Raw genomic sequence first — 18144 nt, 5'->3', positions numbered from 1 at the left:
AGACATCCCCATCCAGAAATATATCTTTCTCAAAATCATACTCTAGAAACATTAACCAACAGAATCACAGACCACTGAACAAGGCAACTCAGTCTTTTTTTAAACACTGAAACAGAACACACTACTTCCGGAATAAAACAAAAACCGATTTAAGCATTAGGCCTAAGCCCCTCACACCAAGTGGTTCACCACGAACCCTCCCCAAGAAGCACCAAGAACTCACACAGTTTTACCACAATCTTCGCCTCCGGCAGAAGCTGCCACATCAGAGACAAGCAGGATGCAAGAACTGCCTGAGGGTCGGTCTAGAGTGTCAACCCTGTGATGGGTTTCTAAGCTCACATTCTAGGGTATGATCCAGGCACAGGGTCCAGAAACTGAACATTCTTATTACCCCTGGGAGGGCCCATCTCTCTGTAAAGAAATCATACTGCACGAGGTCCCAGAGGATTCCAATTTCTTTTTATTATAATGAGGAACATCTCTTTCCAGGCACATCTTTCTTCCAGGGCTCTTTCTCTGGTTTTAAGGGAACCTACTGACAAATCAGAATGCTATCTGGTGAGCAGGAAACCAGAACACTGGCCTCTAAATGATATTAGTGGATAAGGGGCATTTCACCAGAGCTCCCAGAAAACCCAAAGAAATGCACCTGTTCTGCACCTATACACAGCACTCCAATGACCAAAATGCTCAGGCTCATCTGCATTTTTTGATTAAGAATGAATGTGTATTCTCAAGGACTGCTTCTCTGAACTCTTGATTCCCAGCCAATCAGACTTTCTTGGGATTTTTTTTCTGCGAATGTAATTTTGTCATTGATTAAGCTAATTATTGAGTGTGCTCCCATCCAATGCCAGGGTTTCCCTCTCTGACAGCTTACAGTGTCTCCTTTCTGATAGGCTTTTTAAAATGAACAGATATCCATCTTCCTATTAATGGTTTTGAGACATTTTTTAAAATCTGGGGAACTCTTTCTTCAAATGAACTCATAATCTCAAATTATAATACAAAAAAGAAAAAAGCAGGTCTTCTCTGACTGAAACAGGTGCAAGGGACCTTAGGCTTGGACTCAGAGCCACACCCAACTCATTCTTCCTCCATTTTCCCTTTGGGAGGTGGTCCAAAAGTTTGAAGGAACAATTAGCATACCACTGAGCTAAATTATATCTCAAACTTCCAGCCAGCCCTATGTTTCTAAAAAAACAAAGTCACATTGCCCAAGGAAAAAGTTCACATTCCAAAGGCATTAGTGCTTGAAACTTCTCCACACAGCAAGCCTACTCACCAGGATGGGCTTCAGGATGTCCGCGTTGGAACGAAGAACTTGCTGTGCTGCATCCAGTTTCTCCCTTGGCAGGCTGCAAAGCTTGGAAACTTCTTGGTCACTAAGTTTAATCACCTCTTTTAATTTTGATCCATTGCACAGATTGGTCAAATGTAACTGGTAGCCTTGCAAAAATAGCTGGAAGCATTTCAGGCAGAGAGAGGCAAGCAAAACTGAATTACAAAGATGGGAGGCTGGGTCCTTGAAGTCTTCTGGGGGATTTCAAATCAATACAGCTTTGAAGAATGGACACCACAGCAATAGACCAATGCATCAGGTCTCTTTACTGAACTTGGGAACGTATCAAGGCACAATCTGACATGACACTTAAAACCTGAATGCTGTGTTTGATTCGTCATCTCCTGCACTCTTGTTCTTGTGAAGGGAAATCCTGAGTCCAACTCTTTTTCTCTAAAGTGGTACACGCTAATAGGAATCTGGCATCTGAACTCCCGAAACCACTTTTATTAGAGAAAAACACTCATTATTGTTGAACTTATAATATCTTAAACTGGGGTTGGGCTGAATTAGGGGAAAAAAAGCATTTATACTATTTATTTGTCGGTACAGATATTTAACTGATGCAAAGAACTATGTTCGAGCTATTTCAGAATTTGGAACTCTTCATTTTACTTGCCCCAGGACAGAGTAACAGAAAGCCAAGCCTCTTGTCATCTCTGACAGGGCAAATCTAAGGCCAATTCTAAGTCATTCTTATCTATTCATTATAGCAGACCCCCTAGAGAGCCTCTCCTTGGTCATATCTTGTTACTTAATTAGCTTTTCTGGGCCTAAATAACCTGTGCTTCTTCATATATGGTCCATACTACCCACTAGGCAGCAAGTTCAGGAAGATGAGGGGTCTTGTTTTTCTTGTTCACTGTGTGTCCACAGTGCTGGAACATTAGACAGTAAATATTTGTAGAGCGAATGAATGGATGATGCAGACTCTTTATTATTCCATTGCTACCTCCCCTGTTAGTTTAAATTAGTGCAGCCTGACTTGCTTGTAGTACAACCTAATGTGAGTGATGGACCGAAAGCCTCTCAAGACCCACGTGGCTTTCTAACACTGCAGAGCATTTGGCCTGCCACAGTTTCCAGGAGGTTTTCACCTACTGCCAGAGGCTCAAGTGCACTTTGGTTTTTCTCCTTTCTGTAACTAGTCCTTGCTGCCAGGCTGTCAGCCTACCTTTACTGTCCGTGTTGAATAAAACTGACTACACCCAGACTACCATGCAAGGACCACCTCCGTACTTAGGGTGCCCGTTATTTTAAACTGATCGGACATGACAGATATGAAATTGGCAGGGGGCAATGGAAATCGTCCTAAATGCAACCATTTTCATAAGCCTGCTGCCTTTGGCCCATCTCCCAACCATACAATTGGTAAACACAAGGCATATTTTTCTAGTTTCATAGGGCAAGCAGTAAGCACATTTTTCTAATTTTAAAAATTCTAGATCATGTAGAGCAAAGATCTTCTTTCCAGGCATAAATATTTCCACTACTTTTGTTTATTGTAAAGACAAGCTAGTATGTGGACATAAGACAGAGTAAGGAAACAGTTCCTCTTTCTGCCAGAGAATAAACCTGAGAAGCTGCTCTGAAAATCATTAACCATGCAATCTGGGTCTGCTACCCACTGCACAGGAGCTGTGTGATATCTAACGATACCAGAGGAAGTTTTCTAAGAGTGAAGGTTAAAATTCTATATAAACACTAATATTACTGCCTGGTTTTACAAATTTAAGGAAAAAAAACAAACATCTTCTCCATATGTATCTTTCTTGTCTATCTTTAAAGGAAGCATTCAGTTTTTTAAATCTCCTGTCTTAGATTTTTATAGACACAGCTGCTCCAGATCAACAATCTTCAACCTTGGTTACTGTCTCAGAACCATGAAATTTTAAAGAAAATGTTTAATTCATCTTAAATTCATCCCGCTTTTAGGGAGAAGTTATCAACAATGCCAACTGACAGGCAGGAAATCATTTTATTTCAACCAGCTGGCCCATGACGTCAGGTTGCACATTCCACTCTCTGGATTGTTTGGCAATACCAGCCTGAGCAGGGAGGTAAAAGTAGGTGAAGCAAACAACGTCCTTCAGCGCCATGACAAAGACAGGGATTTATTCATTTCTTTCCTGGCACTCTCAGACACTGTAATTGCCACCAGCCCCACAGAGGAAGCTGAAGGTCGCAGCTTACCTTGTGGAGACTGACATCAGCTCCCAGCATTCTGTCCACCGTAGGCCTTGGCAGAGAGAGGTTGTGATTCAGGAATCCAGAGAAGGTTTCATTGTCCACCAGGAAATCCTGAAGCTTCAAGCCTGCCGAGAAACAGCGTTTTATTTCCATTTAATAAGTAACTCCAAAAAACAAAAGTTGGCACAATGGGGCAAGTGGAGGAAAATATCATAATATTGATTGCCTCATTTTGAAGCGATTGATAACCACAGGCTTCTGGTTTAAGCACACAGAGACACGAGCTTCAGGGAGCTTCGCCTTATCAGGAAAGACAGGAAAAGACTGCTTTCTGAAGACGTGTAGAACCACACTCAGCGTGTGCTCCTAGACTCAAACAGTGCGACAGTGCTGTACACACACATGCACAGCCTTTCCTTGCTTTTCAAGGGAAAAGCCAAACCTTTTAAATGATTTCCTCCATCGCACGTGAGATTCGTGACACTAACCCCACTACTCCTGTCTCCCCAATACCATCTCAGATGGCTAAAAATGGGGGGGGGTCTTATTCTCACAACCCCCAGGGGCCGATTTCCTCCTGATGCAGAATAGTGGTTCTCAAACTTGAGTGGGCATCAGAATCATCTGAACAGCTTGTTAATACAGATTGCTGTCTGTATTAACAGACAGCAGAGTTTCTGCTGTCTGCTGTCTGCTGTCTGTCCCACCCCCAGAGTTTCTGATTCAGAGGGCCTGGGATGAGGCCAGAGAATCTGCATTTCTAACAAGTTCCCAGGTGATGTTGACGCTGCTGGTCTGGGGCCCACACTTGGAGAATGACTGATGTAGAGCATTATGCATATCAAAGCACTCTCACAGTCATGGTCTCATTTTAATTCCAAACGTAGAACACGTTTTGGAGCTCCAAAACCCAGGTCTGCCATGCATTAAGAAAACACACAAGCATATATTTTAAGAAATCAACCCTACTAAATGATTGGATTGCTGCAGGGTTTCATACAGAATCCCTTTAAATAATAAGCCCTTCACGTACATTTAGAAAAGGTTTCCATCCAGTGTAGTGAAGCAGAAAAAGCACTGGCCAGAAATCCAGAATTTTAGTCCCCAGTGTTGGAGGCTGTGCCTGGTGGTGTCACTTAGGTATGTCATATCTTTCATTTGACTGTCCACGTCTCCTTCTGCCCCACCCTCTTAATAATCCAACTTCTCCTTTCAATAAAAAGAAAACCAGTTTATCATGACCACATGGCTGGGCAGTCATCATTTGCAGACTGCAGCCCACAGGCCCAGGCACTAACTGACCTCTAGGGGGCAAACCCTGCAAACCCAAATCATTTAAGAGGATTCAAGAAGAGAAACAGAGGTTTGATCTGAAAACGGGGCTGTGGTGTGAGGCTTAAGGAGACAGGAGTTAATCCTGGGAGCTAAGGGGGTCACGTGCAGACATAAAGCAGCAGGAGGGCCCAAAAGCCCAACCAGACTTTCTTCAGTGCTGCCTGGTCCAGGTATGTTCTGCTTACACAAAGTTTAATAACAGAGAATTATAAAAAAGACAAATTAAGCATGATCCACATCTCTAGAGAAATGATTCTCTGGCTACACCTTATTTGTCTAACTCCTAGTTATTCCTCACGACACCTTCAAGAAGCTGTTCCTTGCCCAGTTAGTGTCCCACCTCAGAACTAGTGCTCCTGCAGACAGCCACACGCCTGGTGCTCCCCATCGCACATGATACTACACTCTTACCATCGGGCTCACTTCTGTGGTGGTCAAACCTCAGAGCACCTAAGATTCATTTAGGGAAAATGCTAAACGCAGTTTCTTGGGCCCAACTCCCAGAGATTCTAAAATAGTGGATCCAGAGTGCAGCCTAAGAATCTACATTTTAATAACATCCCTTGTACTTCTAATGCAGGGGACTGGGGGGACCCTGCTTTTAGGAATGTTGTTTTATTTGCATATTATCTCCACTAGACTATGCCTCTGGGGCACAGGATATGTGTTTTATCTCTGTATCCCAGTGCCCAGATTAGGGCCTGGCAAAGAATTACTGGTCAGTGAGTGATGGCTAGATAATAAATCCTAGGAGATGGAATTAGGGCTGGGAAGATTCCCGAAGTACCTAAGCAGCATCACAGGCGATTTCCTTTCAGCTCAGCAGGTCCAAGAAGGGCCTAGGGCAGGACGATCCCTAGGCTGCACCCCAAGAGTAAACAGGACCCCTAGTCGCTGGTACTATATTCCCAGGGACACAAAGTGATATCCAGGGTTCCCAGTACCCCTATGGTGGGGTAAACAGGAAGGAAGGTAGGAAAGCTAGTGGCTTCAATTGAGGCCTGGCATGAAAAGCCAGACACTGTCCACTGTGGAACAACATGAATAGCACCACACGGGGGTCAGAAAATCTGGGATCTGTATCCATTTATTCTCCAGGTCATTTCACCTAGCTGTGTTTCCACTGCCTCATCTGTAAAATAAGGGGTAAAAAAAAGACCTCTCTGAGCCCTGGACAGAACAGAATATACACATGAGCTGACCCTCATTGACCAGGTGGGCGACAAACGCCTCCTGTGTGTGAAAAGCCAGAGCAGCATACAGACATTGTGCTAGGGAACTTCACAACAGCCTCCTCCCTCCAGAGCACGGCTGCTGAAGTCTGGGAGGCCGACCCAGGCTGCATTTGCAATGGGTCTAGGTCACGAGCAACACTCTGGAGACCAGCAAGTATGCACAGTGTGTTTATAAGACTCTTCTGTTATGTCAACAGGCTCTGAGATGAGAACAGCTGGATGTGATCCATCTCCAACCACCTATCAGTGAATCCCCTGGAAGAGACATAAGAACCAAGAGGCTGATTAAACAGTCAACAACCCTTGGCAGTGCATGTGCATGGAGTGCCGGTGCGGAGGTCACTGGGTGGAGAAGCAGCAGGGGGCCTAAGAGCCCTGGCTACAAAGAACTTGCACTCTGGTCACACACATACTACACATGTGGACTTAGATTCACACACCACCAATGGCAGCTGCAGCCAGTGTGGACGCAGAAAGGCGATGTGGTGCGGTGCACAGGTTCTCAATCTTGGCTCCCATTAGACTCGCACAGGAAACTTTACAGAAATCCCAACGCCCAGGCCACGCCTCCCAACAACTAATCCGAACTTCTAGGGGTAAGACCAAGGCATCAGAATTTTATAAAACTCCCCAGATGATTCCAGCCAAGTTTAAGAAAAACGGTGTGGCAGAAAGATCAGGGGTGTGGGACCAGAAAAATCTAAGTTTGATGCTGGACTCTGCTGTTTATTAACTGTGTGGCTTTGAGAAATTCATTTTGCCTTTCTGAGCCCAAGTTTTCCTACCTAAGAGGTAAGGATAACAGTATCCACCTTTTGAAGATATGATGATTAGAGATATTCATATGTAAAGCATGAATAGTGAGCAACTGGTGTATGATAGGAACTCAATAAACAGTAATAATTTTGAGATTACTGAAAAGGATTCTTTTCACTCAACTTTTACCACTGTACCACAATGAAGTAGAGAGAAAAGGTGAGGACACAGTCCCTGTCCTCAAGGAACTTCCCAGGCTGATAAGGGAGAAGAGGCAAGTCAATAGAGCAAGCAGAAGCAGGGATGAGAAACCAGAGGAAGACAGCTCATGGAAGCATTTGACCAAGATGAGGCTTATCTGCAGGTGCTTCATAGGGGGAGTCAGGCTGAAGCCATTCTGGAAAAGGACAGAGAGCCAAAAATCTCTGCAGGCTGCGGCTGGTGAGGAGAGGGTAAGGCCCCTCATGATGGCAGGGACCAGGACACTGGGGAGTCACAGTGCTGTGCACATAGTGGGTTCTCCACAAATGTTTTTGAATGAATAAATAAAGGAACAAGCAGATAAACACAGAGAGAGAAGATTCCTCAAAACCTAAGATTTGGGGAGTAGGATGGGAGAAGGAAGTGAAAGAGGTATGGTGTGAGGCGAGAGTACGGTGGCTTTGGACCTCTGGCCTCAGTTTTTTCCATTACGTTGCTGGCAGGCAAATGAGTGGAGAAGCCAAGAATATTGAGAAAGCCAGATGTCTGAAACAGCCCTTCTCCTCTTAGCCTAGCTAACTCCTACCCCTTCTTTATGACTTGGCCCAAGAGTCATCTCCTCCAGGAAACCTGCCCTGACTTTCCCACCCTCAAGCTGAGTGAGGTGGCCCTCTTCGGTGCCCTGACAGCATCCCATGTGTCCCTCAAGCACTGCACAGAGGGAGCTTCAGTGGTCTGAGCACGCGTCTTTCTCCCTAGAAGAACAGAAGTGCCTTGAGGGCTAGGACTTTGTAATTCCAAAGTGCAGCAGTGCCAGGCACAGAGGAAGCACTCAGTATATGGTGCATGTATGAAGGAATGAGGGAGCACAAATGCATGAATAAATTAATGAACTGAGATGACCTGGGAAATGGCCAATTATGGAGAAGTAAAGTCACCTTGCAATGGTTGGGGAAGAGGGAACAGGAAATGAATGTGAAACAAACCAGGTCAAGATAGTGTCGAGTTTCTCTAAGCCCTCTCAGCCGCATCAGCACAGGTCAAGAAGACAGGCAGGTGTGTGGAAGCTGGAAGCAGGGGGTGGGCAAGTGTCAACAGAACAAATGGGGATGACAGTGGTATCTACCTCACTGGGCTGAGCTGGGGGTTAAATGAGAAAATGTACCTCGAGTCCCAGTATAATACCAGGCACCAAGAAACACGCTCAATAATGGATGGCTACTATCATCATCACTTTCAGGAAACACTGATCTTATTAGCTTCCTTGCTAAATTGACCCTAAAGCATATGCTTTTAGAAGAGATAAGAACACAGAAGTGACTTTGCCAACTAAGAGGAGAAATTGAATCTACGATCTAAGGGGGGGGTGTGTGTGTGTGTGCACATGTGAGTGTGTGTTATGTATCCGCCTGGCTGAGCTCCCGAGTCAGACAGAATTATTGAATTCTTTCTGCTGAGACCGTCTATAAGGTGAAGAAAAGGTTGAAGCTGGCTAACTTGTCTATTCAGAACTTTATAGAAGGATAAATAAATTTAGCATTTTATAGAGAATTAACGGGAATGATCACATCTATGGGGTCAGTGCAAGGATAGGCATATGTCGACAAAAACCTGTAAGAAAGACAAGTCATGGGAGGCAAGATAGGGAACACTTAGCCATTTAACTTTGCCCAAGTAAGTTGACATGACCTCGATTTTCTTTCTTTTTTTTTGGGGGGGGGTACCAAATTACTTTATTTGAAGGAATGGTACAAATCAGAGAACTTAAGTAGATGTTTTGGTACTCGATTTTCTTAACTGTAAAAGGTGTGGGCTGTGGAAGAACATCTCCGATCCACTTATTCATGGTATTAACGTACACTTGGGGTAAAACTCTGAAATCAGCTCTGGATATAACATCAGAACAGCTGAATTCAAGTCCCAGCTCTGCTGTTTCCTAACTGTGCAACCATGAACCTCACTCTTCCCCTTAATCTTTCTGGGCCTCAGTTTCCTTAGATGTCAAATGAGACTAACAACATTCACAGGTTGTTGTGAAAACCAAGACCAAGAATGTGAAAGTACTCACTCAGGGGGAAAGAGATGACGAGCCTCAAGAGTTTACATGGGTAACTGAGAGGGTGTAAATGCTGTCACAGAACACAGTTATCAGGGAGCTGAACTGGTCCCTAAATTAAATGTGAGTCCCTGCTGCCCGAAGAGAAGACTGAAAGTCACTATCCAGCAAAAGGCAGAGAGAGTTTTCCTGCCGCAATCTCTCCGATTTGGACCAAAATATTTGATCCGCTGAGCTCAGCCTCCTTGGTTTCACCTGGAGAAGCAAACATTGGCCTATCTGTTTCCCAGAGAGCTCTGCTTTGGGTGCAGTTAGATGTGGGGCAAAGGAAAGGAGAGAAAAAAAAAAAAAAAACCAGTTCAGGAACTTGGAGTCTAAAGGACAAGACCAGGGAACTGTGCATTTGTGGGCTGGGGAAGAACAGGACAGAAGCCTCGGTTTCTTGGCCAGTCCTCTGGGCCAGGCTCTCCGACCAAGCTAAGGAGACACCAACATAGCAGGTGGAGGGGTGTGGTGGGGAGATGCCCTGCACTGGGGGATGCTTTCAGGGCCCCTTAGTGTTCCTTCTGCTTCTCTCCAGCCTGCCTGAGCGCAGCGGAGGAGGAGGGGCACGGAGCGGCGACGAGGGAAGGAGGAGGAGGGAGGAGGGAAGGCGGCAGAGACCGGAAGGCAGAGAAGGGGAGCCCTCAGCGAGCTGAGCCGGCTGGGGTTACTCTCGGTCAGTGCCCTCCAGTCCCCAGCTCGGGTTTCAAGATCACTGCAGTCTCTTTTGTTCAACATGAAAAGAAACCACAGCAATCAGCTGCTAGAGAAGTGGGTGGAGGAGGCAAATGAGAAAAAGGAGAAGTGGAGAAAGAGATCACGCTAGCTTCCAAGGCCCAGATACTCTTCTCAGAAGGACCCCAGGAGGGACCCCCAGCCCCTGCCCTGTCAAACGGGCAACGGCCTAGCGGGGCCGGGCCAAATTCTACCTCAGGCTTTACTCAGCCTAAGCTTGTCCAGCCATATAAACACGACTTTGAAACATTTCCCTGCTATAAAAGGGCTGGTAACAAACACACTTCGGTGTTTTCTAGGTGTTTTTTGTTGTTTTGGTTTGTTTTTCTGATGCTAGGGCTCTACTTTCTTCTTCAAGGATAGCTACTGCCCGCCTCACTGAGATGGCTGGACCCTCTCTGGGAAGACCAGGGCTCCTCTGGGACAGTCAGGGCTCTGGAGAAGGGGGACCAGAAGGGGGACCAGGGTGATCTGGCTGATCCCTGGGGTGACTCCTTAGGGCAGGGGAGAGGAGGCCTGGAGCCTGGGGTACACACAGCCTCAGGACCACCCTGCTGTGCATCTGGGCCTGGGGTTCCCAACCCGGGAGAAGTTTCCTTCTCTACAGTGAGGGTTTGCTGAGGGATACCAAGACATACCCGAAAGATCTCAGGTTCTAGAGTCTGGCTAACCTGGTTCAAATCTCCGTTCCAGAATTTTCCAGTTGTGTGGCCTTGGAGAGGTCACTTAGGCTCTCTGAGTCTGCATTTTTCTATAAATGGAGTCTACCTTACTAGGGGTGTGGGTTAGGTAAGCACTAATGACACTAAGTGTGTACAGGACTCTGAATACTGACTCACACATACTGCAAGAGAAAACACAAACTTAAAATTAAACAAGTTAAAAATTAACGTTGATAAAGTCACAGATGACAATTATGTGAAGGGTTCCCAAGAGAAACCAGAATATTTAGGGATACACTCCCTGAACCCTTGAGTCCAGTACCAGGGAAGCCAGAGTCTTCTCTTGAGCCCAGCAGGAGTATTATAACTTCAGGAACCACATATTCCTTAAAGTAGTCTACATGTAACGCGAACCTGCATTAGCTCAACAAACTTCTAAATGGCTACTGAACCCAAAACACAAGTGCTATGGTTTAAAGTAGCAATATTTCTCAGTGCTCCTTGAAAGCAGGAGCCTGTAACAAAAGAGATGTTGTATAAAGACATGATCCTTGCCCTTGCCTTCCAAGAGGAGATGGTGAGCAGAGTTGTGAGCCTCCAGCCGTCTCTGCCACTCCAGAATCAGTCATCATTGAATCGGGGGATGGACAGAGAGATCTACTAAGACAATAACATACCTATGTCTTACTGAGAAGTGGGCAAGGTGGGAGAGGCTGTTGGTAGCCCCCGGAATGAGGACTGACATCAGCTGATAAGAAGCTGAATGGTAACCAGGTCCCCAAAGAGCCAGTGGAGACTGTGACCCCAAGAGGGAAAGAGTGGCCTGTTCACACTGGCCAGGAGCTCTCCTGATGCAAAGGGCGTGGCAGGCACAGTTGGGCTGGCTCTGGAAGCCCAGAAGGAAAGGAAAGGTAACTCCTGGAGGCAGCATTGGCCCAAATGAGTTCTGGACCTGAAGAGAAAGAAAGGAAGAGACAAGGAGCCAATATTACACAAAGCAAGAAAATGGCTGATACATCCCTGCACGGAGAACCCTTTGTGAAGGCCAGAAAGGTGGGAGAGGACGCCCAGAAAAGGCAAGGAACAAAGAGAAGGTAAGAAGTCAAGACGATGAAACACAGAATCCAGAAAAAGGAAAGACTGAATCAAACAGAAAGAGCAGAGAGAAAAAGAGCTGGGAAGAAAGAAAAGAGAGTTTGAGGCATTCAGTCCTCACTGAGGAGCTGGTCTCTCATTGAAAACGAGACCGGATGCTCCTAGCACCACACGACGTGGGATTAGAACCAGCCTGCAGGGCCCTGAGAAGCCGAGGAACAAAGGAAAGGAAAAGAAGATGAGTTTATGAGTTAGGGGCTGAGAAGAGAACGTTTCTAGGCCTGGACTAAGGAAGCATTATCAATACATAAAATGTATAAATTGCTTAATTTTTTCTTACTTTTAAAATTAATAAAATGTATTAAGAGACACGGTAGTGCCTTGTGGGCAGAGGAAAGTGATTCACATTTACGAGCATCAGACACATCACATGTATTATTTTCTAGAATCCCTAAAACAAGCTTACCAGAAAGGTATTATTATTCCCATTTTTCAAATGAGGTGACAGACCCAGAGAAGTTAATATCCTGCTCAAGGTCAAAGAACAAGTGGTAAATTTGAACCAAATCAGCTCCAACTACAAAGTTGTGGCTCTTCCACTACATTGGAATTAAATAATGGTTTTACTCTTTTAAGTAAAGCTGGTGATGCCACCCATGCTTCCTGGTATTGGAATAAGGCAACATGGCAGCACACTATGGTGGAAAGATGCTGAGACTTGCATCAGACAGACCTGGATTCAATTCACAACTTTAATCTGTGACCTTGGGCAACAGAAAGAACCTTTTCGAGCCTCAGCTTCCTGATCAATAAAATGGGAATGATAATACTAATCTGGTGGAGCTGTTATAAGCCTTGAATATAACAATATATTAAAATCTAAAATGGCATCATTACTGGTTCAACTTAGTCTGCTGGACAAAGTGTCACCCTAAGCTTGCCCTTTTGTGCCTCAATGCAACAGTGATGAGAGGGCTAGAAATGGGAAGCTTTCAGTGAGAAACAAACTGGATTCCCAAATTGCTCTTTGCCACCCACAAGGTAAAAAAATCTCATGCTGGAAAAGCAAGAGACATAAAACAGTGTTCTTGACGTTAACAACCCAAAGTTTTTAAAGGCAGTCTGATATTGTGGGGTACATGCTGTCCTGTAATTGAGTACAATTGTGTTTTCTATTCTTGTCTGGGCAAAGTTGACCTTTGATTTGATTTAGTGCAAGCAATATTTCAACACAGCAGTACAGCATTGCGTCCCCCCGATTATAGCCCTGCTGGGGCCAGGCCCCCACCCTGGATGGAAACCAACAGCCTGGGCTCTGGGACACAGCCTAGCTTTGACAGGTCTGAGAAAACTTTCCAATTATGAAATTCTAAGGCCCTAAATCAGAACTTTTGATAAGAGCATAGAGAACGTGAACTGCAATCACCCCAAGATTTCAAGGAATTTCCAGTTTGATGACATAACGTTGACACATATGTCATCTGATCTCCGAACAAGATGACACATGGGGGACCACAAGGACAGAAAACAAAGTTTGGGGCTGCAACTTCAACTTCAGCAGCTGCCCAAATGGAAGGAGGGGGTTCGGGCAGGGAAGGAGAAGTGGCTGTGAGTCACAGGATGTTCTTTCTAGATGGGCCTTAAGGAATGTTCCACCCGTGCCTGATACCTATGAAGCCAGGAAATGGAGGAAGTCTGTTGTCTCCACTTAGACATTTCTGGCATTTCTCTCGGAAGCCCTCGTCTCCTTTCTGATCCCAGCCCATCTATGCCTAGTATCCTATCACCTTGGGGAAGTTTCTGGCTACCCTGGGCTGCTCTCTTTAGGATGAACTGACAGCAGAGTATGAAAGACTGGAGTTCTAGTCCTATTCCTGCCCCTTGCCAGCTGTGCTTCTTTAGGCAAGTTACTGAGCCTCTCTGAACTTCAGCTCCTTCATATGGATAAAAAGGAACAAAATTCCCTACCTCACATGATGGTTGTACAGTGAACTACAACACAAGCCTGGTACTTACGATGTGCCAGATACCATACCAAATGCTTACCCTTATTAGCTCATTTATTCCCCACAAGACATCTCTAAGAGAAGATTATTACCTCCATTTTGAGGAAACTGAGACACACAGATGTTACAGAAGTATCCAAGTTCACACAGCTGGGAAGCAGGAGAGCCAAGATTTGAACCAAGGCAGTCTGGCTGCCAAGGCTGTTCTCTTAACACTAAATTGTACTGTCCAGTGGATGTCACAAGATGATAATTTTACATCCTCTTCCCTCAACTCCCCGCCACAGCCAACCACCTTGCCATGTCACTAAAGCCTGCCCTGCCCTCTGGGGGTCTTGTCTTTTTGACTTACAGAGATCAAAGCAGACTCAAAGGTCCATACAGTGAGTTTTCAGTATTACCAGGAAATCCAACAGCCTGAAAGTTCTGACCCTTTTCCCTAAGGGTCCCTTTTCCCTTTTCCTAAGCATAAAGTCCAGCATAACCTTCAGGACTTATTTCACAAAAGTCTGGGTCAGAGCCACATGAAAAATGCCAAACAAATCAGATTTGTACCATGAATACACAGAAAATGACAGCCATGCCACTGATACACAAAAATCTAGCCGAAGGGATGGAGAAGCTCAAGACCCAAGTCAGGACATCTGGATGCACACAGAGCTGCTCTGGATCTCTCCTCCAGTCCTTCCCCTTTCCCACCTGTGACCTCAACAATGGGGGATGTCTTCCAAAGGGACATCTCCAGCCCACTGACCAAATGCCCAAAGTTCTTCCTTGTTCTTTCCTGGCAAAGTTCTCATAAGCTTCAGAGAGCTCTGCATGCTGGAGAGAAGGCATTTCAGAAGCCCCTGAATCAAGGGCTGTGGGAGGCCAGTTGTAACCCTAGTTCTCACTAGGGAAGCTGAGATAAGGTACTCAGGCCATGGCACACAGCCACATAGGTTGTTCACTACTCAACTTCAGGGAACACAATTCTCATGGGCAGTGCCATTCACAGGGGTGTACATGGCATCCCCAGAAATGTGTGAGTTGGCAGCCCTCAGTAAAGCCTGAAAGCCATCCCTCAACTGCCCCACTTACGTGCCCTGGCCCAATTCAGCAGGTCCAAAAAATGATCTTCTGAAGTCCCACAGAGCACCTACTGGTCTTCTGTTAAAGGGCATTGGTGTGGCTATAACTTGGGACAGGACCAGACACCTGGAGAGCTAAGATCTTGGCTGAGGATGGAAGTTGCTGAGTCCCATGAACAGGGGAGATTGAGGACCTGGCATCCAGCCACCACTGAACCCAAAGCCCTGTCCACTGGGCCAGGCCACAGCTGATAAAGATGAGATCCCCACAAGCCTAGGAATTGTCCCTGGGCCAGCATAAGCAATGGTGAGGCTGGGGGTGCAGTCTTGTGGTGCAGCAGTGTACAAGAGTCTAGCTAACTGTGGGAATGGGGGACAGTGAGGAGTTGGGAACTTCTTATAGGGTATGTGAGGATGGCATACCCCAGGAAGGCAAGAAGCCTCAGCTCCGGGATATCTACTTCCCAACTTCCAGCCAAACAGTAAGCCCTGACCACTATATGTGGTACAAACCCAAGAGAGGCCTGGGCCCGTGGTGCTACCTAGAGACGAAGGAGCGTGTGCAGTTGAGATTCCAAGATTTGAGAGCGGAGCATGGCCCTGGGGCAAAGTGGATGTCTGAGCAGAAATGTTCAGCAGGAAGCAGACTAATGAGCCTGGTATCACTCAGCAATGCATTTAAGTAGCTGAAAAGGAAATAAGCAGTAAAGACAAAGAAGAGAGCAAAGGAACATCTCCTTTTTCAGCCCAGTCCTGATGTGAGCAGCACCAGCCCCATCTGGGCGGCCTTAGTTCTGACCAGCCTGCTGGTCACTCCATCTGAAATGCCAGATTCACCAAAGAGAGGGCAGGTGGGCTGGAGTGGTGAGAGAGGCTGCCAGGCCGGGCGAAGCATAAGGCTGAGGGAGGAGGCAGCTTTTCCTGGCTCCCCAGTGCCTCTGGCTCAGGCAGATGCAGGTTTGTGAGGACTGAAGCTGACACAATTTGAGGGGCTCTCTTTAAGAAAAGGAATATTTTTTGAAAATCCAATTTTGGCAATTTTTGACTGCTGAGCTCCCTACCAGAGACTTGGAAGGGGACTGTGAAAGTGAAACTTTTTTAGCTCTCAGTAAATCCACTTCAGGCTTCTGGGTCCATGGCAGCCCTTCCAGTAACATTCTGGAAGGTAAACCTTGTGGAAGAAAGAAAGCCAAGACTCTTACTAGAACTTTTGTCCTTGTTACTAATTTAGAGCTCTGTTAACTTGGGTTCACACAAGGGAATCAACTCTGCAATTACATGGGCTGGGCTTTTATACTTTTCAAAGCACATTCACTTGACCCTTAAAATACTCTGTGGGGGCCAGCCCAGTGCTGTAGTGGTTAAGTTCAGTGCGCTCCACTTCAGCGGCTGATGTTTGTGGTTTCAGATCCCAGGCGTGGACCTATACCACTCACAAAGCCATGATGTGGCAGTGACCCACATACAAAATAGAGGAAGACTGGCACAGATGTTAGCTCAGGACCAATCTTCCTCAAGCAAAAAAAGGAAAATTGGCAACGGATGTTAGCTCAGGGCCAATCTTCCTCACCAAAAAAAAATACTCTGTGAAGGAGAAAAGGCGCATATTTTCTCTCACCTTTATTCCAGAAAGATTCACTGACTGTATACCATGTGCCTGCTACTGTGCTGATGCTTGGGATAAAGCCATGAACAAGGTCCAGTCCCGCCCTCAAGGGGCTACAGTCTCAGGGAGGCCTACATCACCAATTAGTCCCAGATAATCCCCCATCCAAGTACTGACCAAGTTTCCAAGATGAAACATTTTCAGGTTGTTTTGCCAAAGTCCCAATTTTGAGGCAAGGACAGTTAAGGCCCAGAGAGGTTGAACAAATTGGCAAAGGCCAAAAAGTTAGCCAGGAAGAGAAGGGGAGATAAAACCAACTCAGATTTCTGGCATGTCAACTATGTGCTATGACCCTGCTCAGTCATCCACGGACGTCATCTGATTTACTGCTCAACAACACTTGGGGCAGCTAACTTCCATTTTTCAGGTAAACTGAGGGTCAGAGAGAATCAAAACGTGCCAAAGGTTCACACTTAATGAGGGATAGTGCCTGAATTTATTCCCAAAATGAATCTTCCTGTGAGGGGGAGTGAAATCAGGAACGACCTATATCACTATCTTGGTGACATCACTCCCCAAAAATGAATCTTTTATTTTATTTTATTTGGTGAGGAAGATTAGCCCTGAGCTAACATCTGTTGCCAATCCTCCTCTTTTTGCTGAGGAAGACTGGCCCTGGGCTAACATCCGTGTCCATCCTGCTCTACTTTATACGTGGGACGCTGCCACAGCATGGCTTGATAGGTGTTGCGTAGGTCTGCGCCCAGGATCCAAACCTGTGAACCCCTCTGAAGCGGAGTGCGTGAACTACGCCCCTGGGCCAGCCCCCCAAAAAGGAATCTTAATACAAAGCCCAAAACTCTTTCTCTTACATCACCGTTTTCCAGTCTTCAATCACTTACAAACTACTCGCACAAGTTTTACCATATCCACACAAAACAACGTCTTCTTTAAATTAACTTTAATTTTTTCCTATTTATCATCTTCCTAAGCACTAATACCAGTGAAATTCCAATTTGATATGGGTTAAAATTAAAAGTTGTCATCTGTGTACTGCCTGAAATCATCTCAGATACCACACAAAACTCATTCAGAGAAACACTCCTCCTTGCCAGTCTGCAACTCACAGAGACAGAATCTAGACCTGTCACTTTTTCTAGAGTTTCTGAGAAGTTGTGCAATTTTTATATTTCCATTGGGTTGCAATAACGATAGGGACTTATCAAGAAAAAATGCACCTCACACTGGCTCCCAAAACATTAATTTAGCTACTACTCAACCTACAACCTGGATGTTTGTAGGTTTAGGAAGAAAATAATAAAATGTCCAAAAAGTTCCAGTGATGAGAAAATTGGGTAAGACCCCTCTGTAAGCCTTCCTACATGGGGTTCTCACTAGGAGGCTTTCAAGGATAATTAGACTTGTCTATGACTTAATTCTTAAAAGTGGAGGTCTTCTCAGTTGGAAGATTAATAGAATAGCACAAGATAGCACTGTAGAAAGAACTGCATGGAGCAGCAGAGGTTCAGCTGTGTTCCATTCCCAGAATATCCCTCTGGTGGCTGGGCAAACTTGGGAAAGTCACTCCTCCCTTCTGGATCAGATTCTTTTCTAGAACAGATGTTCCACATGGACAGGGGCCAAATTTGTTCTGTACATCTCTGTGTCCCAGCACCTAGAACAGTGGTTTTCCCATATGAGGTGTTCAATAAATATTGGCTGAACAATTGAATCAATCAATCTATTTATCTATGAATGAACTAAATGGCCTCTAAGGTCTTGTCCAATAGGTGGAAATAAAATGAAGCTT

The 18144-nt window shown here is 45.5% G+C and overlaps 1 protein-coding gene across 2 annotated transcripts in view; it reads right to left on the bottom strand.

Annotated features, from left to right (window-relative positions):
- Nucleotides 1-18144, bottom strand: part of ABCA1 (ATP binding cassette subfamily A member 1) — a 135328-nt gene that overhangs the window by 79224 nt on the left and 37960 nt on the right. For both annotated transcript variants that reach the window (XM_004423291.3, XM_014782041.2), the window contains exons 6-7: nucleotides 3539-3660; nucleotides 1289-1465 (exon numbers count right to left, since the gene is read on the bottom strand). In XM_004423291.3, coding sequence (XP_004423348.2) covers nucleotides 1289-1465; nucleotides 3539-3660 — 299 coding nt within the window. The remainder of the gene's footprint in view (nucleotides 1-1288; nucleotides 1466-3538; nucleotides 3661-18144) is intronic.

Source organism: Ceratotherium simum, chromosome 29, assembly GCF_057802395.1.
Source record: "Ceratotherium simum simum isolate JZ-2026a chromosome 29, ASM5780239v1, whole genome shotgun sequence".
In the NCBI taxonomy this organism is placed as follows: Eukaryota; Metazoa; Chordata; class Mammalia; order Perissodactyla; family Rhinocerotidae; genus Ceratotherium; species Ceratotherium simum.
This window is presented reverse-complemented; position numbering and strand designations above follow the sequence as displayed.